We start from the raw sequence: 22,714 nt of genomic DNA, 5'->3' as shown, positions 1-22,714 counted from the left end.
ACACACCATCTCTCTCTTTCTCTCTTCTCCTTCGAGAGAGAGAGAGACAGAGAATTTTCCCTGCTGCAGACGGGACACGCCCACACAGTCCGCGGGAGAAAATACACTCTAAAAAATAATTGATTCTCATTACTTTTGCCATGGCTGTCAAACCTAAATTTATATACTTTGCGACGTTCATCATCGTTCAAATTTGGCTGGTGGCTTATTAACATAGGCCCCTGTGATGTGATGAACTCAAAATGCTAAATAATAATAAAATATTTCTGGTTTCCAGGGACTTTAAGCAATATCACACGAGAGGGAGTGCGGTTGTTGGCTAATATTGGCACTGTTGTGATTCGGTCGTAGGCACGAGCATGACCTCGAGTGTGATATTGCTTTTATACAACAGTTCTATTGAACAAAGCTGATTAAAAAAATGACAAAAAGCTGAGAAAATATATGATTTCTCTATTTATTCCTCCGCCAACAAAAATAGTTCCCTCAGCCTTCTGCTTTGCCGAAAATGTAGCCTAATCAGCCTAATTAACTGCAGGCTGTCTAGTTTACTACGGTCTACTCTACAGCTGTGAAGCGTTTTGTTGATTAGAGCAGCTGTGAAGCGGAGTGATCTACACACAGTGAAGCACCAGTGCATTATTATGAAATATTGGCACTGGTAGGCAAGGGCGCCGAAAATGTGGGTGTCGCGCGAGCACCCACGGAAAGAGCCGAGCACCCACCGGGAAATGAGGGGAGAGAGAGAGAGAGATAGATGCATCATGCCTATTACTGTGCCACAGGCAGATATCTCTCTCTCTCTCACTCCCCTCATCATTTCCCCGTGGATGCTCTGCTCTGGGCTCTGGGCTGTGGGGGCTGGGCCGCCTGGGCGGGGTCGAGTCATTTTACATGATAGCAAACTCAACCCGCCCGAGCCCCGCCGGCGGCCCCGGGTTGCAAAACGAGTTGATCCAAACATAGCCCGTTAATCTGATTGGCTGCATGAGTCAGTGCACTCTACGTGACCCTGCTGACGTAGTGACGTTAACACACTTGTGGACTTGAGCGGTATCTGACAGAGAGTGACAGACAGACTGACAGTTATCGACAACAACTAGAACTAGCCAAAAACAAAATGAGGAGATTTTGGATTAAACCTAGTGGGGTTTCCACCACCACCACAACGACTTCCAGTTCCACAACAACCAGCGTGGTTTCCAGTGCGACTGGGACTACGTCTACTAGTACCACCGCGGCCGCGCCGAGGCCAAGTACTTCATCATCTGCGACTGCGACCGGTGAGCCGGCGGGCTGCAGAAGGGATCATGGACAAAAGAAAGGGCGGACTTATCAAGCTAGCTGGAAAACCAAATTCCCATGGATAACCTATGAAGACACAAAGGACAAAGTATTTTGTGAGGTGTGCACTGCAGCTAAAAACATGGGGGCTCCGCTTCCCTCCACATCACCCCATCTAGAATCTTTGAAGGCTTTTGTACAAGAAGGCTATTCCAGCTGGGCTAAAGCATTAGAAGGATTCACAAAACAATTCATCCGACGCTCAACTCCAAGGGCCAACACTTTCCTCATAAAGAAAAAATAACATCAATGGTGAGTGAAAAAATAAAACCTTTTCTATTTAATAGCTATGCGGGCCTAATATTGTTGGTAAATTAATTGTGACAGTGCAATGTGTACAGTATTATGTTTGGCTTGTGTTGGTGTGGTGTCTCTGAGCCACATGGGGCTTGGTGTGTAATTGAGCTATCTATGATTTATCTTCTAAATGATTCCGGTGGCATAATTATTATTTTCCGTGCATTATGAGCCTCATAATATATGAGGTGTAGTAGTGTATGTTAATGTTGGTTAAAACCTTTGATCTCTCAATGTGTCTGTGTGGGCCGCTGACGCTGTTCATGTCCTATGGTGCTGAAATGAGTGTGTGGTTGAGTGCTTCGGTCGCTTATTCCTATTCTGTCGAACTGAAGTGGTGTGTGTGTGTGTGTGTGTGTGTGTGTGTGTGTGTGTGTGTGTGTGTGTGTGTGTGTGTGTGTGTGTGTGTGTGTGTGTGTGTGTGTGTGTGTGTGTGTGTGTGTGTGTGTGTGTGTGTGTGTGTGTGAAGTGTGTGTGTGTGTGTGTGTGTAGGTCGCTTTAAATCTCCTATGGTGCTGAAATGTGTGCGTTTGCGTCACTGCAGCTTTATCGCGTTTGGGTCGGCTGGGCTCGGCTGTGGGGGGGGGGGTTGGTTGGCAACGGGCGCATGCATGGGCACCCACTGGCACAGACATAAATCGGCGCCTATGCTGGTAGGATCCCTCTTGTCCAATCAAATTGCCCGGCCGGAACTAACTGTTGTATAATTACTGATAACGCCGCTTTCTCCTGTGAACCAAACCTAGTCTCTGATGCGCTGGTCCAAGTGCTTGCTGATTCTAGAGCTAAAAAAGACAAGTCTGTACCACCTAGTATCTATTCTAAGTTAGAGCTGAGACCGGTTACACATGCACGCACGCACGCACGCACGCACGCACGCACACACACACACACACACACACACATACACACACACACACACACGCACGCACGCACGCACGCACACACACACACACACACACACACACACACACACACACACATTTTAATATATTTATTTGTATCCAGTCTGAGTCTATGATACAGCAAAAAGTGCCTCCTTATTGCAGAAATAGAGCAGAATTGAACCAGTGCCTTCCTTGGCCTTTGGTTTGGGCAATCCTGCCCTCTGCAGGCCACTTACAACCAGGCTGTGGACGTGACCTAGGCCTCCAAATATACATACAAGCGTTGCATTTGTTTCCGAACAGTATAGAGACACTGCAAAACGCGTCATCATTCAGAAGCCACGCCCAAGACGGGGGAAAATACAAGGAAGCACTGCCTGAAGACTGCAGCTAGCAAAACAAACCACGGCTAACCGGGGCGAAGGGAGGAACTCTCATCAGATAGAAATAGTTTTGCGGGGTTTTACAGGGATTTGGACAGTTTTCTTTTTAGATGATGTCAAAAGATTATTTCAGTACACTTCCTCCAATGGAGAGGGAAAGGTACATCGAGAAAATGAACTCAGTTGGCCTGGAGCAGTGTCCCTTTTCATTGCCCAAACAACGCTGGATAAACGATCCCACACATGATGAGCTTTTAGGCATGTTTAAATTAATGAAAATAACGCTGGTGTAACGTCAGACAGATGGCATCAGACACACTGGCGTTCTCCTATGTCACGTAGTTGCACACAAACATCATATATATGGAAGATGCACAGTCCAACTTACTTCCTTGACAGCTAAATCCACATTTTCTTCTCGGGAATGCTCAATGGCTTCCTTGTTTTGCTCGGGACTACAAAAAAACTTTAATTGGCGATTTTTTACATTTGTTGTCTGCGCAGCCCACCACACAACAGCTTTTAATTCAAGGAAAATTACGCTGGTGAATGGGAGTGAACGGAGCGATTTCCCCCGTGATGGGCGTGGCCTATTTCATGCAGTGTCTATGGTTTTCCACAGCCACGCCCACTTAGGAGACCTGAATCTATTGGAGTCAATGGGAGGAGTGAAGGTAATCACGGATTATGACCCCATAGTCATATCAATATTCGGTCCATTTTCCAAAGTCACATTATCTTCTGAACAATAAACGTTCTTCCATCTCGCCTTCTTCTCATGTGTCTGACATGCTGCCTCACTGCAGTGTGACTGTTTACATTGTGGGATTAACAAAAGTTTATGATACTTTGAAGCGTTACTTTTTTTAAATGATTATTACCATTTTGAGGATTTTTTTTAAATGATAAAAGTGGTCCTCATTTGTGAAGATTATCTTGCTGAACACAAAGGTCAGTTTTCATAAACCTTATTTCAAGAAATTAACCCAAATCCTCATACAGAAATGCCATGACTTCCTGACAAGGGAACCAGCGCAATGGTTTCTGTCAGGCACAGCGGCCTGTTGATTGGCTGTTGGTGGTCATGTGACTTCCTGCTCCAGGTTCAAGGGCCCAATTCCAATCCGCCCCCTTACTGACTCAAGCCCTTAGAGGCGCGTTCACGTGAAGGGAGTGAGGTTTTAGGGATGTCCCACAGTGAAATCGCAAAGTGAATGAGGGCTCGGAGTGAGCCCTTTCTGCCCCCTTACCGTAAGGGAGCAGCTGTGGCCACTTACGGAAAGGGAATTGCCCACAATGCATAGCGTTGTGACGTATAAAACGGGGAAGGCTGCAAATATCTGTCAAAAAAATAAAAGAACACACACGCGAAACGAACGGGGTGTTTGCGAGTGCGCTGGAATGCCTTAATTGACAATGAAACATTACATTAATAGGGATTTCAGATTAGACAAAAATATTATATCAGAGGAATGCAAGTAGTTATTTTACACAATCCTAGAATAATCATCGATCATTTCTATTACAATTGCAATCCACAACTTTTTTGATGAATGAGAAATAGTTTTACCGAATCTGTAGGCTATTGTACAGTATTGACATTGTGTATAATGTTGGGTGACATGTCATTATTATGCTTATTTTAATTATAATTACACATGTTGCAGATTTTGCAGTAGGCTACATTTATTTTTAAATTACCTTTTGTCCACTCGGAGCCAGAGCCTGGATGAGAACAGACTCATCAGAGAGTCTATCCCTCAAAGCGTCTTGACAATAAACAATATATAGCGAACCCCAAATGTGCCAGAGTCAGCATCATCTTGTCAAGTGCAAAGGGCTCTGCTGTCCCAATCCTCTTATTTATCCAATGTGGATCCCTTCCACACTTGATGGCTCAACCACTTTCAGATGGCGGCCATTAGAGGGACTGAGGGTTCAGGACTTGAGTGTTTAGGGGGCGGATTGGAATTGGGCCAAGGTGTCAGGAGAGCTTCCTCTGCTACATGTGAAGATCTCCGACCAGAAGATCCAGGGTGTGCTCGAGCTGGTGGACAGCATCCCCCTGCCTCGCATAGGCTCCGCCCCCTCCACACCCACTGCCAAGGTACGCATGGTTCAGTCCATACAGGCTCCTCCCCCAACCGCCAAGGTATGCCTGGTTCTGTACACACAGGCTCCTCCCCCAACCGCCAAGGTATGCCTGGTTCTGTTCTGTACACACAGGCTCCACCCCCTCTATCCCCACTGCCACAGTGTTGCAGACAGACAGGCTTCACACTGCAAAAACTTAAATCTTAGCAAGTGGGGGGGGGGGGATGTATAGTATTTAGTACAATAAGTTGAATACATAGGCAGAATTGTCTTAACCCACTTGAAAATAATTTAGCTTATTTAATTTTTTTGTCTTGATTTTAGTCAATTTAATCTTGTTTTGAGAAGAACAAAAATGAACATTCACTGAGAGAATGTCTCTGATGTTTGAACCTGTGCTTCTCCTGCAGGTCCTGCCTCTGGCGCCGGAGGTCCAGTCCCGCATGCTCAGCCTCCCCCCCGCCCTCCTGGGCGCCATGGACACAGGTGGGTGCTGATTGGCGCTAGACTGTCTTGTCTGCATGCCTGTGATATACACACAGTATATAATTGTATTGAATCACATAGTACGTTTTATTTATCCTTTTTGGGGGTCAGTTCTTAGGTAATTATTTTTTCAGTTTAGTGTCTTTTTTTGTTGGTTTGTCTTTGTCAAACTCTTTGTCTTTTTTCAGTTGAGTGGGTTTTTCATCAGTGTTTGTGTCAGTTTGTGTCATGTTCTTGACTAATGTGTTTGTCTGTCAGATTCAGATGAAGACACCAGTGAGAGGTCCATGGACGACGAGCAGCAGAGATCAGCGCTGGAGGAGCTCATCGACCTGCACTTCAAGTTTGAAGTCAAGTCGGTGCGTCAGTTCACTGTGTGTGTGTGTGTGTGTGTGTGTGTGTGTCGGTGTGGGTGTGGGTGTGGGTGTGTGTGTGTGTGTGTGTGTGTGTGTGTGACCTCAAGTCTACCACCTCATCACTACAAAAGTTGAAATCTTATCAAGTGAAAAGTCTTAAAAGACTTTTAAACTGAAAAAAAAACAAATCAAATAAGCAAAATTATCTGCCAATGGAATTGTGAAATTCAGCTATGCAAGATCATCTCTACTCAATATTTCACTTTTTGTACCAAATACAAGATATCTTCACTTGACAAGATTTCACTTTTTGCAGTGTATTCAATCAGGAAAGATCTAATCTGTGTGTGTGTGTGTGTGTGTGTGTGTGTGTGTGTGTGTGTGTGTGTGTGTGTGTGTGTGTGTGTGTGTGTTTGTGTGTGCCTGCGCGTGTGTGTGTGTGTGTGTGTGCCTGCGCGTGTGTGTGTGTGTGCGTGTGTGCCTGTGCGTGTGTGCAGGTTCGGCTGGAGCTCACCCGGCAGGCCTGTGAGGAGCAGAGCCTGCTGGCCCTCAGCGTGTCTCAGCTGGGAGCCGAGGGCCAGCTGAGAACCTACGACATGAACCTCACAGCCTACCTGCACCATGTGGGCCTGGACTACTGTGACACACCAGGTACACACACACACACACACACACACACATGCAGACACACCTACATACACACACACACTAGGGGTTGCACGCCTCCTGATTTTTTCAAGTCGACGTTTCTATCAATAAAGTCCATCAAGACACTGATCAATTTTTACAGATCCACCGTTGAGAGCCTCCTCACAGGGAACATAATGGCTTGGTATGGAAGCTGTTCTATAGATGACCGTACTCTTATTGACAGAGTAGTGAGAACAGCTCAGAGGATCATTGGTGCTGATCTGCCTTCAGTAAAAGGCATCTACTATTAAAAGGAGCCGTGACAGGGCCCTGAAAATAATCAGGGACCCCAGCCACCCTGGCAACGGTCTCATCACCCAGCTGCCTTCAGGTAGACGCTACCGCTGAGAGCGCTGCCCTGACAGAACAACAAAGCACAAGGTTCATACAAGTAGGCTGGTAAACAGCTTCTTCCCAGAGGCGGTACGATTCCTAAATAAATGAGTAGCACCAGTGCACTTTATCTTATACCTTATTGTTTGAAGTAGTTTGTTGTTTTTATTACTCTATTTTACTCTATCTTTTATATCTTTTATCCGGGTCTTAATGTGCGGACTTGCTACTCGGAATAGCACTTAGCACTTTATTGATTTGATCTGATTTTATTTATTTCGCTTACTTTTATTCCTTTTACAACCGTTGCACTGAGCCGACATGCTGACTGTACCCATGTTTTACCCTGTTCTTTTTTTTGTACTGTCCTATGTGTGCTGCTCTTATATTTGTGTGTGGCTTGTGAACAAGAAATTCCAATGCATTTTCATGCTAATTTTAATGCAAATGGCGAAATGAACTTGAACTTGAACTAAAGTCGAGTCGACATCAGCCAGTCATCACGTGGTGCAGTGTTGATAAAAACAATTAAAATAAAAAGTGTGTCTGGTTGATGACGTTAGCAGCTCGCGACGCATTAGCCATGGGAGGAAAGTACACACAAAGTCAATTACTTTATGACTCTGTAAAGCACTTTGAATTGCCTCTGTGTCTGCAGACAGCCGGCCTCTGCACCTGGTGCGCTCTTCAGACCAGCAGGGCTCAGACCTGCTCAAGGTGACCTTCATCAGGGTGAGGACTTCAACTGCTCTTTCAGGCTCAACTGTTACCCAGCATGCAATGAAGTGTGTTTATCTATATAGCCGACAAGCATGTCTCAGAGGATGAAGTTAGTGTGTTTATCTATATAGCATCACTATATATTATATCATATATATATATATCACAATATATTTATCACTGTAAACTCCTCTGAGACAAGTCGAGTCACGAGCCCTGAAAATGACAGTCCGATTTGACTGGACTACAACACTGGTAGAAGGTGAAATCATCACCTGTCAGCAAAGATCAGACAGTCGGATGATGTGGTACAGCCAGGGATGAAAAACACAAGAGTTGAAAAACAGTCTGCCTGCCTGTCTGCCTGTCTGTCTGTCTGTCTGTCTGTCTGTCTGTCTGTCTGTCTGTCTGTCTGTCTGTCTGTCTGTCTGTCTGCCTGCCTGTCTGTCTGTCTGCCTGTCTGTCTGGCTGTCTGTCTGTCTGTCTGTCTGTCTGTCTGTCTGTCTGTCTGTCTGACTGTGTCCCTCCCTCTCCCGCAGGCGGACTCGGCCGGTCCGAGCTTCCAGACTCTGTTCGACAACACAGAGCAAAAACTGAAGGTGGGTGATGTGTTTCCATAGCAGCAGATGAACTGAGTTAAATAAGCTTCATAACGTGTTAGCTTCAGCTTGAGGAGGGAGACCAGTCTGACGGATAAGTGCCACTGAGCATGAAAAATGCTGCATGTTTTACTTTAACTATGAGCTGGTTGTAGTTAAATATCCGTATATAGATTTGATTCAGACCTGGGTGGATCTTGTTACACCTAGTTGGATATTGTTAGACCTTGTTGGATCTTGTTAGACCTGATGGACCTGGTTAGACCTGGTTGCTGTGTGTCGTCCCAGGTTGAGTTCTCCTCCCTGGATGTCCTCCTCCACACCAGAGCCTTGCTGTCCACCTTCAGCTTCCTGAGCAGCGTGGTGCCTCCTCAGCTCGCGGCGGCACGGGACAGAGAGGCTGGGGAAGGGGCCAAGCAGCCAGAGCGGGCCGGAGCGGGCCGGACAGGTCAGAACACACCAGCTCCACACCGCTAACTTTAATAGCCCATAACAGTAATCAGTCCCTCCAGGACTTTTTTCTGATTGTTGCGATCAAAAATAAAGTTTTGCGTGATTTTTTTGGCGGGGACAGGGACGGGGGGAATTGCGGGGAAATAGATTTTTTTTTCTATCTAATGGCAACTTTTCTCAAAAATTGCAATTTTTGTGGTAAAATTGAGGGAACTGGCAAAAATTGTAAGTTGAGGAACCTGTTTTGTCATTTTTGCTGAAAAATCACAGGTATTTTGAAAACTTTGTATTAATTATTGTGGTCGCAAAATGTCAATTTCCTGGAGGAAGTGAGTAGTGGATACTCAGGACTTCACGCTGATCACTTTGAACACCTTGCAAGCTTGAACACCCAATGTGCAGTAAGCTGTATCACCTACCCCTGTGTATACATGTATACATGTTGCTTATTCATACACATAAATAACTGCAATACCTGACCAAATTGTTTATACATGTAGCTTATTTATACACGTAAATAACTGTATTAATACTGCCTATATTAATAACTGCCTATAACTGTATATATCCATATATACTGTACATATATTCCTTTCATACACACACTTTCAATATAGACGCTCTTTCATACACTTATTATTATTGCATTGTATATAGTAGTTAATGTTATTGTTTAATTATCATTTGTGATTCTTGTTTGTTTTAGCCTGAGCAGACTTTTTCTTTTCTTTTCTTTGTCTTGTGTGTGAGAGTACATTGAGAGTTAAGCGAGCCAGAGCCAATTACCTTGTATTTGTACATACTTGGCCAATAAAGCTGATTCTGATTCTGATTCTGATCATTATAAGGTGTCATGGTCTCTCCTGCAGTGTCTAAAGGCTCATTATAAGGTGTCCTGGTCTCTCCTGCAGTGTCTAAAGGCTCGGCAGACGGCAGCGTGTTCAGCTTCAAGCTGTTCGCCATGTTGGGATGTTTCCATGTGGAAGTCTGTGATGACCGCCGCAGCATCGCCGACATCAGAGTCCAAGGTACCAACTTTGTTTTTTATTTCCCAACGCAAAATCCAAAATACATGTTTTTCCTCTTACCTCTAGTGCGATTTATCCATCTAGATCATTTTGGTGTGAGTTGCCAAGTTTGAGAAATGTCTGCCATAAAGATCTCTGCCTTCTCTCCAATACACAAGCAGCTAGCGGGTGTAGGCTACTGTAGTTTGGTCGAAACAAAATAGTTCCTACATGAAACTGCTCACAACAAGATCTTGACTAACCGGGTCGTGACTTCTGGAAAGAGACATTGCTGTTGAGTTTTTCAACTTTTTTTGCTTTGAGCACGACAAGCTGAAACTCATCCAGTTCCATTGTATTGGAGAGAAGGCCGACATCTCTACGGCCGATATCTCCATATGTGTTTTTGATTTTTGGGTGAATGGTCCCTTTACAACACTCACACAGTGAATTGTGAATGAATAAAACCTGTCTGCAGGTATCGACGCCTCGGTCCTGGTCCGCTCTAAAGAGACGGAGGTGTTTGCTCGCCTCAGAGACATCGTGGTCACGGATGTCGACCCCAACACCATTCAGAAAAAGGTACAAATCCATCTCGTCTTCATATTCATTTGATCAGAAATTATATTGTTTTGTTCCCATGTTAGATGTTCATAATAATAATAATAATAATAATAACATATATTTATTATTCTTATTCTTATTCTTATTCTTATTATTATCTGTATTGTTATTATCAGTGCTGTTGATACCACTTGTAGTTGAGAGTAGTTCCTCTTCTCTCCTCCAGGCGGTGTCCATCATGGGCGAGGAGGTGTTCAGCTTCAAGTTGCGTCTGTTTCCCGGGGCGACGGAGGGGCGGGGCTACAGCGACATGTCGGCGTTGGACGGAGCGGTGACGCTGCGTCTGGGCTGCATCAGGATCCTCTACCGCCACGCCTTCCTCATGTCACTGCTGGTGAGCGACCGCTCAGAGACTAGTTTGCTGTTTTGTATCCTGATACAGCTCCCTAGTCTCTGATGATTTCACAATATACTGTAATTATTGAGCTTGTATGGAGGGAATATACTTCTGCTTGTCTGTCTCTCATTTAGCTTCACAGGATTGCTGTTCTCATGTTGTTAGATGTATCTGAACGGAAGCTTGTTGTGATGTCTTCAGTACACTAAGCTTAATGTTAAACCTGGTCTCCACCCTGAGCGGTTCTGAGCTGAATGTGGAAGCTGTGTTTCTATATGTCTCTGTCTTCTTCTTTCTCATGTCTTCTCTGAATGTGTCTCGTTCTCTCTAGGCTTGGTTTAGCTGTCAGTATCCACCAGCTGATGAGGTACAGCAGGTCACGGCATGCAGCTCTGATCTGCATTCAATCTGTTTGCTTTGCAGCTTGACCCAGTGGCTCCACTGCCCCTCACACCACACCTAAGCCTGGGGAGATACCTTACCACTGCCCCTCACACCACACCTAAGCCTGGGGAGATACCTTACCACTGCCCCTCACACCACACCTAAGCCTGGGGGGAGATACCTTACCACTGCCCCTCACACCACACCTAAGCCTGGGGGAGATACTGTACCACTGCCCCTCACACCACACCTAAGCCTGGGGGAGATACCTTACCACTGCCCCTCACACCTCACCTAAGCCTGGGGGAGATACCTTACCACTGCCCCTCACACCACACCTAAGCCTGGGGAGATACTGTACCACTGCCCCTCACACCACACCTAAGCCTGGGGAGATACTGTATCACTGCCCCTCACAACACACCTAAGCCTGGGGAGATACTGTATCACTGCCCCTCACAACACACCTAAGCCTGGGGGAGATACCTTACCACTGCCCCTCACACCACACCTAAGCCTGGGGAGATACTGTATCACTGCCCCTCACAACACACCTAAGCCTGGGGGAGATACCTTACCACTGCCCCTCACACCACACCTAAGCCTGGGGAGATACCTTACCACTGCCCCTCACACCACACCTAAGCCTGGGGAGATACCTTACCACTGCCCCTCACACCACACCTAAGCCTGGGGAGATACTGTACCACTGCCCCTCATACCACACCTAAGCGTGGGGGGAGATACTGTTCCACTGCCCCTCACACCACACCTAAGCCTGGGGAGATACCTTACCACTGCCCCTCACACCACACCTAAGCCTGGGGGAGATACTGTACCACTGCCCCTCACACCACACCTAAGCCTGGGGGGAGATACTGTTCCACTGCCCCTCACACCACACCTAAGCGTGGGGGGAGATACTGTGCCACTGCCCCTCACACCACACCTAAGCCTGGGGGAGATACCTTACCACTGCCCCTCACACCACACCTAACTTCACACCAGAATCGTATCCGAGGTGAAAGCCTCGTCTCGCAGCGGCAGTTTCATTTTGGCGTTCTTGTTAATAGGGGAAACCGTTGACTCCGGCCACATCGTCTTGCGTCTTGCATCCAGAGTTTCGGTGTCGGGTCTATTTTTTGATGCAGCAGCTGCGTTGCAGCTCGGCGAGTCAATACAAGTTGTGGAGCAAACTGCCCCACATCTAAGGCTGGGGGAGATATTGTACTATGTGACAGCTAGCATGTGGATCATGCATCCGTTCAAAGACACTTAATAAGAAGGAAAAGACATTACTCACGTCACATCGTTCGGCTTCTCGATATCTTGATTTATTTATCTTGATTTTCACTGGGGTCTGTACTGTACCAAACAAGCATGTTCCCTTATGTCTGGACAATGTAGGCCGGAGCAGCTCTGTAGCTCCACAATACTCGATGTAGTTAGCTAATCTAGCTCTTGAACCAAACTGTTATCTCGCTTAGATGATATTTCATATTTACATTGCAGGCATTTAGTCAACTCTCTTAACCAGACTCTTTTAGTAGAATTGACTTCTTCAAGCAGCCTGACTGCATGTCGGCGTCTCTTGTTTGACTTGAACAGCGTTCTGGACAGCAGACCCGGGTCTAAGCATTCACAAATACTTTGGTGTGTGTTTGTTTTATCCTACCTGGAGCAGCAGGTGGGTGGAGTTGACCACATCAGGACAAGTTATCAGTGGCAGTAAAGTCTTTCAAATAAAACTTTCAAATACTCTAAACTTTCTGCCCTGCACCACAGAACCTGAATGGATAGAACGTCCTTCCACTGTTTGTCATGGTCATTTGTCTAGAATGGCGATTATGGAATTTTAAGTGTTATTACCATGGAGACGATACGAGTCTGGACATTAAAGGGATAGTTCTGGTTTTTGGAACCCTAGCCCTATTTGCTACTTACCAATGATGTTGATTGGTAGATTCCTTTCTCAGGACACAATCGATGCTGTTCCTCTTCCTCATACTATCTCTAGACACTTAGCTGCCATCAAACCAATACAAAGTCAATGGGGTCATGCTGTTGTCTGTGCAACCTGACTGAGGCTCACTGAAATGTACTTTGTGTGTGCACTGTGGAGAGTTCTGTGGTTCCACCCCACCCACCTGGGACTCCAGGAAGGTCAAAACAAACGCCAACGGTGTGTTTGACACCAGTCTGACAGGCTCCAGTCTGGAATGTATAACGACATATTAGGGCCACCGTAGGTAAAGAAATCAAATAAAATACGGAGATTAAAGTCAGAAATGTGTGTGTGTTTGTACTTGTTTTCTCAAGGAACCACATCGCTTCACTTTGCAATATTGGATTGCAAATGTATAACTTTATCATCTCGGAAAATATTCAACTCGCCCCCCCCTCCCCCCAATTTACGACTTTAATCTAGGAAATTATGAGTTTTATTTATTTATTTATTTATTTATTTATTTATTTATTTATTTATTTATTTATTTATTTATACCTACAGTGGCCCTAACACGCTGTCGTAGGAATGGTTTGCCTCAGCACGAATGAAGGAATGCTTTTCATGCACAACATGTAACGTTCAGACTCACTCTCTCCATAAGTGCTATGCAGCTGTCACTCAACTGTCATCTTAACCCTCTGATTACCCCCCCCCCCCACACACCAACCACCTCCCCCCCCCCCACTCCCACATAACGGCGTGTGTGAATTCACTTCCTTGAAAAATGGAGTCAAGTGTTCACATTTCCATCGGCCGCCCAGATTTTATTTTATTTGTTTATTTATGGAGTTACCTTTGTGTCTTTATCATGCAGTCAACCAGAATAGGTTTGAGAGCAAAACTATCAACACTGCAATCGTTTTATTGCAAGTAAAATACATTTGTGTTAAGAAATACATATTTGCTTTGCTTTATTTTTTAAGCAATTATAACATCACAGATTGTTAACCAAAGCAATCTAAATGCAGCAGTTGAAACATAACATTCTGTCTATTATTAAGACAGAAGTTATGTGTAAACATACTTGCACATTGATTTGAAACCTCACTCTCTCCTTTACTAACTTTGGATGTTGACAAGCTGTCACTCCGATCCAGACTGGCCAATAGAGACATGTCCTACATCTTTCAGCCTAGGTCCCGCCCACCAGATTCAGCTCAACAGCAAGTAACACTTTTGGATTCGCAATTTTTTTTAAATTCACATTAATACATTTTTAATCACAAAATTAGATTTGCAACAAAACAGTGTGGAATGTTTTGCTCTCAAACCTATTCTGTTTGACTGCATGATAAAGACACAAAAAGTAACCCCATGTTTAGTTTGCATGATGGCAGTTCTTCCAGGCAGTGAGCTCACTCGTCACATGACTCTCCCTCCCTCTAATTACGTCACTTCCTCCCGTCATGAATGACTTCCTGTACGGGTTCATTGATGCGGCGGTGCGTCTCGCTCGCTCTGCCAGTTCTCCTCGCTCACCGCTCGCTCCGTTCGCCCCCTCAGACGTTCGTGGACAAATTCCAGACGGCGAAGGAGGCTCTGAGTGCAGCGACGGCCCAGGCGGCGGAGAAGGCAGCGTCCAGCGTCAGAGACTTGGCCCAGAAGAGCTTCCGTCTGTCCATGGACATCAGGCTGAAGGCCCCGCTCATCCTCATCCCCCAGTCCTCCGTCTCCCTGGACGCCCTGGTGGTGGACCTGGGTCTGATCACGCTGGGGAACAGCTTCTCTCTGCTGCCCGCTGAAGGCTTCCCTCTGCCTGCCGTGCTGGAGAAGATGGAGGTCAAGCTGACACAGCTCAAGCTGTCCAGGTACCACACCACCAGTGTTGGGTTAGGGTCGTTACTCAAATAAGTAATATATTAGACGTTACACATTACTTTAAAAAAAAGTAATGCCTTACTTAATTACTCCCTGGAGAAAGTAATTTGTTAACTACTCGTTACATTACCTTTATGTTACTCCACAACATCGCCTGAGATGCATTGTCACCTAATTGCCAGTTAACGATATAACATGAAACCTTACATATGCCCATATCAGCACACATCCCTATCCTAATAAGGACATACACAACATCTCACTCCTCCCCGTCCCTCCAGCCCATCCAATCTAGTTGTGTTGTGTAATCGAGTTGTTTTGCTTTTGTTGTTCAACCCTGATCCTGCAGATAATTGAATAATTTATGTAATGCAAGTAAAGTGTTTGAATCGTAACTGTAATGTGATTACTGGATTTTGCGTTACTTTCCAATGCGTTAACCCCAACACTGCACACACCACACACAGCTTCTGTGGACCACACCACACACATCTGGCAGCTTCTGTGGACCACACCACACACATCTGGCAGCTTCTGTGGACCACACAACACACATCTGGCAGCTTCTGTGGACCACACAACACACATCTGGCAGCTTCTGTGCATGAAAACTTGAGAAAAGCAGCTATATATACACACGTAAGGGGAATTGTCTGCGGAAGCTGTCTCAAATACGCACATACACGCCAGATGTGGGCTGTATCTCTGACATCTCTGAGGTACAGTTTATTCTGCACTGGTACCGCATTTACCATAAAATGCTGTGAACACCACAAACATCGGACACTAACCATAAATTAACCTTTAGATAGAAGTAGATATTCTTACAGGCCTGCCAAGTGGACATTTCATTACAAATCAAAGTCCTTGTAGGTGTACATACTTGGCCAATAAAGCTGATTCTGATTCTGAAATGTTGGATTTGTTTTAGGATTATCTGTCAGATCCTTTCTCTATTATTTCATCTCGTCATCATTTTTCTCTGTTGGCAGAACGGTTCTGAATCAAGGTTCCCCACAGCCGGACTTTGAGATTCTCCAACCAATCAACTTGGAGCTTCTCGTCAACAGAAACCTGGCTGCTTCCTGGTTCACCAAGATCCCCGGTGTTCAGGTCCAGGGAGTGCTGAAGTCCATGAATGTAAGTCAATACACACACACACACACACACACACACACACATATACACACACACACACACACACACACACACACACACACACACACACACACACACACACACACACACACACACACACACACACACACACTCTGACCCTGTTCTGTCCCTGTCCAGCAGCTGTGCCCGGGACATTAAAACAGTGTGTAGCAAGAGTATATAAAATAAACACATCATTGCATTTACACTTATAACTCATGGACTCAAAAGAGACTTCTCCTTCACTCAAGGAACTGTTACTCTCCTGTTGTTATCTTCTGAATGTGGATAAAACAAACAAGTAGCCTAGACTCTTCCCTTCCTTTCACATGGTCTTAGTCCTTTCAAGCTAGCAGTGAAACAAAAGATGCTAACGAAAATACACTTGACCAAAAACAACATCCAACTCGGTCTTTGAGGATTCATCTCGCCCGCTAAATGTAGCCGACTGGTTATCTAACATCTAGGTATTTTGTGAACTGACTCTAAGTTGTTTTAAACCACATTTACAGACCTGCGGAGCAGTAAGGAATGACACAAGTTATTCAGTGTGCAACCCACTCTGACGCCATGTTTATTCTGCGTCTGACCTCTGACTTGACTGACACGGCTTGAGTTGGGTGTTTCCTACTAAACCTGGTATTACAGCGACACCTGTTGTCACAAGAAGTAGTAGCGTTTGAACCAAATGTGTTATAAAAATAATATATTGAGAGACAAAATGATATATATTGAGAGACAAAAAAATAAAGTAGCTAGTGATCTAAATAAAAATTAAGCGGGTGTCTTTATTATGCGTCTAAATTTATGTTTTAATTTTAATTTAATTTTAATATAGAATGAATGAATGAAACCTTTATTGCCCCTCAGGGAATTTGCTCTGCACAGAGAGAGCCCAAAAAACATGAACATGACAGACAGGCAGGCACACACACATATAATACAAAACATGAGCATAATATACATACATCATAAAAAAGCATCACACTTCATGACCAATCAAAAAGCACTAGGTGCATGATCAATAAAGGCTAAAAGATCAAACCAAAAAAAAAAACTTGTCAACAGGCTTGTCAAAACTAAAACTTGTCAACTTGTCAATAGGCTGGTTATCCAACCCTCTACATTAGAACATGTGTCCGCCTTCACCCTGTGAGGTGTTAAAGTGTAACCGTCTCCCCAGGTGAGTCTGGGTCAGGAGGACCTGGGCGTGCTGATGAAGATCCTACTGGAGAACATTGCAGAGGGAAGTCAAGAGCACAAGCTGGACCTGAAGAGGCAGGGTGAGTCCACTCCACACCTTCTGCTTCTCAACATAGTCAAATGTTTTAATGCTACGTTAGTTCTTTCACGAGAGCAGCAGTTGATGAGCAAATACCTCGGCCAAAATCTAATGCCTTAAAAAAGACAGTTGTCTATGGTGCAATCAGTCTTTGGAATAGCAACCCCCTTCACATACGACAATGTAATAGTCATCATCATTCAAATTTAAGAATGGATGACTCTTAAAGGAACACTCTGCCCATTTTCAACCAGCTTTGTATCATTAGAACATCAGTAGTATATCAGAAAACTGTAAACTGTTTTGAAGTCTGTCATTTAATTTGACAGTTATTGAGTGTTAAAGTGTGGACCAGTGACATCCAGTGACATCACTGGTCCACACTAACTCAAATGAATAACTCATTAACTCAAATAAACTCTAGTTTGACAGTTATTGAGAGTTGATTTGAGTTAATGAGTTATTAATTTGAGTTAGTGTGGACCAGTGATGTCACTGGTCCACACTTTAACACTCAATAACTGTCAAATTAAATGACAGACTTCAAAACCGTTTACAGTTTTCTGATATACTACTGATGTTCTAATGATACAAAGCTGGTTGAAAATGGGCGGAGTGTTCCTTTAAGCAGTTGGTCAGTAGTCCAGTGTTGGTCATTGTCACGGCACCATTAACTCTGGGCATCATTATTTACCATTATCATTAGGAACTCGTTCATCTAGGGTCAGGGGTCAGGGGTCACCAATTATTTCTCCACATGAGAAACCCAGATTGTTGCGATGGCCAGTGCCCATCGCTGATCTAGATCACAAATACAACATGAACATCTTTCTTGGTCTCTTTTTTATGATCTCAGATCTAAAGGAGATCCACATCAGGGTTGATATTTGTATTTGATGGGATGATCTGAAAGTCTAATGGTTCGGCTCTGTTGCCAAATGAAATGATGACCACTTCTCTGTTTCATCCTGAAAACGTCTGTAAAGAAATTGTTCACAGAAACATCAAGTCGGTGAAAGAGAGAACTCACGTGTTGTCTCTCCTCTGTGTCCTCAGAGAAGGCGGAGCTGTGTGAGCAGCAGATGGAGGCGGTGATGTCACCGGCAGGAGGCGGTGCTCCGCCGGCCGTCGCCAACGGAGCGCCAGGCGAGAACACCATTAACGTTCTGCTCAACTTTCAGATCAAAGAGGTAAACAACACACCAGGTGGAGAGAGGACTCACTCTGCTGCTGGACGTGTGACCAACATGGCAACATGTCCCCGTACTCGCCATTAATCGCTCTCCAAACACAATCCATAAAACGCATCACACCCGTTTAGGGCGTGTCCAAATCCAAATCGCTATTTAAGCGGCACACAAAGTAAGGCACCAGGCGCAAGTTGATGTCCTCACTAATCATAGGTGTGTTTTGGGCGTAACATGAACTCAACCAATCAACGGATGCGATGGTTCACCTTTGTAAGTACCCTCAAACCCATGTCCTCACCACATCAGACATCTTTCAATTACTGGTATGTCTAGAACCAAATAAATTACACTCAGTTTTGTCAAGATGGAGAAATAGCTTGTTGTCACTCAGCCATATACTAACCAATGTAAGCTCTGAGTTTAAGGTTTCTTCAATTACGCTTTTGTCTTTGTGCGACATAAGTAAAGCAGAGGCATCTGCATAAAGAAAGAGATCAGATGAATACGCTGGTTTCAAATCATTTATATACAGCAGGAAAGAAAGAGGCCCTAGGACACTCCCCTGGAGAACGCCACACTCTGGTATCTCAGGACTGGATAGTAATCCATTAACATCCACCATGTGTACTCTTTAAGATAAAAACCTACCCATTCGACTACTGACTCACTGAACTCCAAAGCTTTCAGTTTCATCAGGAATATAAGACAATATATCGTCTCAACATACACATTCATAAAAAGGAGAGCTCACAATACACAAGTCAAGTTTAGTCATGACTTGTTTAGCAATGACTTGTTTAGCCATGACTTGTTTAGCAATGACTTGTTTAGCAATGACTTGTTTAGCCATGACTTGTTTAGCAATGACTTGTTTAGCAATGACTTGTTTGGATGGCACGGTGGCTCAGTGGTTAACACTGTTGCCTCACAGCAAGAAGGTCCCGGGTTCGAACCCCGGTCCGTCCCAGGTCCTTTCTGTGTGGAGTTTGCATGTTCTCCCCGTGTCCGTGTGGGTTTTCTCCGGGTGCTCCGGTTTCCTCCCACCATCAAAGACATGTATGTTAGGGTTAATACTCCTGTCAGTGCCCCTGACCAAGACACTGGCAAAAGAACTGGAGTTGGTCCCCGGGCACTGCACTGCAGCCTGCCCACTGCTCCTAGTTCTAGGAAGGTTCCTAGTAGAGGATGGGTCAAATTCAGAGGATGAATTTCCCCAAGGGGATAAATAAAGGATAACTTAACTTAACTTTAGCCATGACTTGTTTAGCAATGACTTGTTTAGCAATGACTTGTTTAGCAATGACTTGTTTAGCAATGACTTGTTTAGCCATGACTTGTCTGTGAAACACTGTGACTCGTCTGCTTCGTTTCCCAGGTGGTGCTGAAGCTGAAGAAGCCCAAGCAGGGGGTGGAGCTTCCCTTCCTGCTGTTCCAGCTAGAGCAGCTGGGCATCGACACCAAAGTCAAGAAGTACGACATGTGTGGCTCCGCCTACATCAGCAAGATCAGCATGACCTGCCAGGAGTTCACCGGTCAGCTCACCGCTCTCTGTCTCTCTGTCTGGCTGTCTCTCTCTCCCTCTCTCTCTCTCCCTCTCTCTCTCCCTCCCTCTCTGTCTGGCTGTCTCTCTGTCTCTCTCTCTCTCTCTCTCCCTCCCTCTCTCTCCCTCCCTCTCTGTCTGGCTGTCTCTCTGTCTCTCTCTGTCTCTCTCTCCCTCTCTCTCTCTCTCTCTCTCTCCCTCCCTTCCTCTCTGACTGGCTCTCTCTCTCTCTCTCTCTCTCTCTCTCTCTCTCTCTCTCTCAAAGTGTCTCCAAACTAGCTGCTGGAGTGATTCCAAGTGTCTCTTAAGCAGCTGTTAAGTAGACGATGGAGTTTTCAACGTGGTGCCATTTTGACACCAGTGTTGCTTCCCTCCTCAACACAGGCCACACCGGTTATACCGCCTGTCGCCAACAGGGGGTCTAAACGCTAGCAAGTCAGCGTCACAAAGCTAGAATTTGTAACTTTTGTAGTGCAGAACCTTTGTCTCCCCCTTCTGGCGCTCCTGGCATTGAAGGAACATGCGCTCATGTGGTGTTGGGAAAATAAGTTCCTGATCATTTCCTTTGCTCGAGCAGCACCTGAATGCAGCATTTGTCATAGCCTAGCCATAGCCTACTGTGTCAGGGCTGTAAAAGAGTGGATAAATAGTTTTCAACGTCACACAGTCCCCGTGATTGACTCGTTTCACCGTGATCACCATGTTTTAGATAATAGGGTACAAAATAATAATGCATTTTCCACCCGTCCCGGCCATGCAACATAGGTTGCTTAGATAACAACTGCACAAACTGTTAAACATACAAACCTATAATGTACTGCAGGTAGGCTAGTATTTTTTTCTCCCTTCTCCACAATCCACAACCCCCATATGATATCATATGACAATACTTTTGCAGGACAGTATCGATATATAAAATGTCTGTGGCCCAAGCCCACTCAGGATGTCGGGATCAAACGTGTGACTCCTCTTCTCCTCTTCTCTTCCTCTCTGTGTTCTTCAGACTCGGCCGGCGAGCCTCTCTGTCTCATCAGCTCTTCTGTGGAGTCTGGAGCCGAGCTGCTCAAAGTGCAATTCTTCAAGGTGGGAACATCACACGGCTGTCCTGGGTTATTGCTTAGAGGTTTAGGGGTTTGGGACATGCATGGGCTGCTTAGAATAGGACAAATCAAATAAAAACAAATCTAAAATATGTATACAGATCCTTTCCAAAAAAAACAGAATATCATGGAAATAACATGGATGACCGTGGGCTTCAGCGGATTGTCAAGCAAAGATGATTAAAAAATTTGGCGGAGATTCAGAGGGAGTGGACTGAGGCTGAAGTCAGTCATAACTGAGAAGTAACTTCCCCCTGTCAGGTGAAAAGAAGCGGCTGGCTACTGCCCATGTCTCGGAGGAAGCATGGAGCCAGTTTCGGCTTTTCCCAGATCGGCAGAGGGTGGAGCAGCAACCAGGATAAATAAATTAAAATTAGCACTAATGGGGGATAAAAATGGGATAAGTAACTGCTGATTTTCTTCACACTATTCTAATTTCTTGAAAGACTGTTTTGGGGGTTTTCTGGAGCTGTAGGCCAAAATTATTAAAAATAAAGGCTAGAAATATTTCACTTTGTGTGTAATCAATCTATAATCTATGAAAGTTTCACTTTTTGAAAGGAATTCTGGAAAGAAACTAACTTTTCCAAGATATTCAAATTTTTTGGAAAGGATCTATGTGTGTCATCAGTGATGTCATCAGTGATGTAATAAATCCTTCTTCTTCTGTGGTGTTTTATGGCTGTTTTATCATAATGTGTGTTAAATAGTCTAAACCTAAACTCTCTGTCTGTCTGTCTGTTGTGTTTCCTCAGGCGGACCGGTCTGGACCAAACTTCTCCACTGTATACAAGAACACAGAGCAGATGATCAATGTGAGTAGTGAGTTTGTTACCACAGCTCTCTGAACACATCCTGTTTAGGATCTGACCAGGGGTTTCCCAGAGCTGCAGCTCAGCCTGCTATTGGCTCTCTCTCCCCCCTCTCCCTCCCTTTCTCTCGCTCCCTCTCTCTCTAACCATCCCTCTCTGTCTCTCTCTCTCTCTCTCTCTCTCTCTCTCTCTCTCTGTCTCTCTCTCTCTCTCTCCCTCTCTCTAACCGTCTCTCTCTCTCTCTCTCTCTCTCTCTCTCTCTCTCTCTCTCTCTCTCTCTCTCTCTCTCTCTCTCTCTGTCTCTCTCCAGGTGACCTTCACCTCTCTCGACCTGCTCCTCCACACGGAGGCTCTGCTATCGGCCATGGACTTCCTGTCTGTGGCTCTCTCGCCCGGCTCATCTCCGGAGAGAGAGAGGCGGCCCAAGACAGAGACAGAGAGCAAGGCGGCGTCCGCCAAGTCCAGTGAGGGGAACACACACACACACGCACACACACACACACGCGCACACACACACGCACGCACAGACACAAACACACGCACACACACGCACACACACACACACACACACACACTCGTCACAACACAACACACACAAAAAGACCAGTGCACCCAAAAAATAAATGACTAGAAACCTCATAATATGTTATTGTGTTGTTTATTAATTATTAATAATGAGAAACAGATGACACTAGATAGATTAACTGAACGCCTGCTGTAACCAACACATAAGGTCTGAAATGAGGATTACAGAGCTGTTTTTTTTTTATAATGTCCTCCTGAGAAGCATGCCCCCGGACTCAAATGCAGGG

The 22,714-nt window shown here is 45.1% G+C and overlaps 1 protein-coding gene across 1 annotated transcript in view; it reads left to right on the top strand.

Annotated features, from left to right (window-relative positions):
• Positions 1-5,778: 5,778 nt before the first annotated feature.
• The window catches only part of LOC310791575 (intermembrane lipid transfer protein VPS13C-like), a gene marked incomplete at both ends in the record, with an annotated part of 95,994 nt that continues 79,058 nt past the window's right edge, over positions 5,779-22,714 (top strand). Inside the window, 17 exons of the mRNA XM_083653242.1 lie at positions 5,779-5,850; positions 6,345-6,498; positions 7,529-7,602; positions 8,130-8,189; positions 8,478-8,637; positions 9,554-9,670; positions 10,128-10,231; positions 10,440-10,607; positions 10,942-10,977; positions 14,506-14,810; positions 15,813-15,960; positions 17,162-17,261; positions 18,317-18,450; positions 19,826-19,982; positions 20,994-21,073; positions 21,846-21,905; positions 22,213-22,366. Coding sequence (XP_083509368.1) covers positions 5,779-5,850; positions 6,345-6,498; positions 7,529-7,602; positions 8,130-8,189; positions 8,478-8,637; positions 9,554-9,670; positions 10,128-10,231; positions 10,440-10,607; positions 10,942-10,977; positions 14,506-14,810; positions 15,813-15,960; positions 17,162-17,261; positions 18,317-18,450; positions 19,826-19,982; positions 20,994-21,073; positions 21,846-21,905; positions 22,213-22,366 — 2,083 coding nt within the window. The remainder of the gene's footprint in view (positions 5,851-6,344; positions 6,499-7,528; positions 7,603-8,129; positions 8,190-8,477; positions 8,638-9,553; positions 9,671-10,127; positions 10,232-10,439; positions 10,608-10,941; positions 10,978-14,505; positions 14,811-15,812; positions 15,961-17,161; positions 17,262-18,316; positions 18,451-19,825; positions 19,983-20,993; positions 21,074-21,845; positions 21,906-22,212; positions 22,367-22,714) is intronic.

Source organism: Poromitra crassiceps (genome assembly GCF_964638095.1).
Source record: "Poromitra crassiceps genome assembly, chromosome: 16".
In the NCBI taxonomy this organism is placed as follows: Eukaryota; Metazoa; Chordata; class Actinopteri; order Beryciformes; family Melamphaidae; genus Poromitra; species Poromitra crassiceps.
Note: the sequence above shows the minus strand (reverse complement) of the source record. Positions and strands in the feature narration are given on the sequence as shown.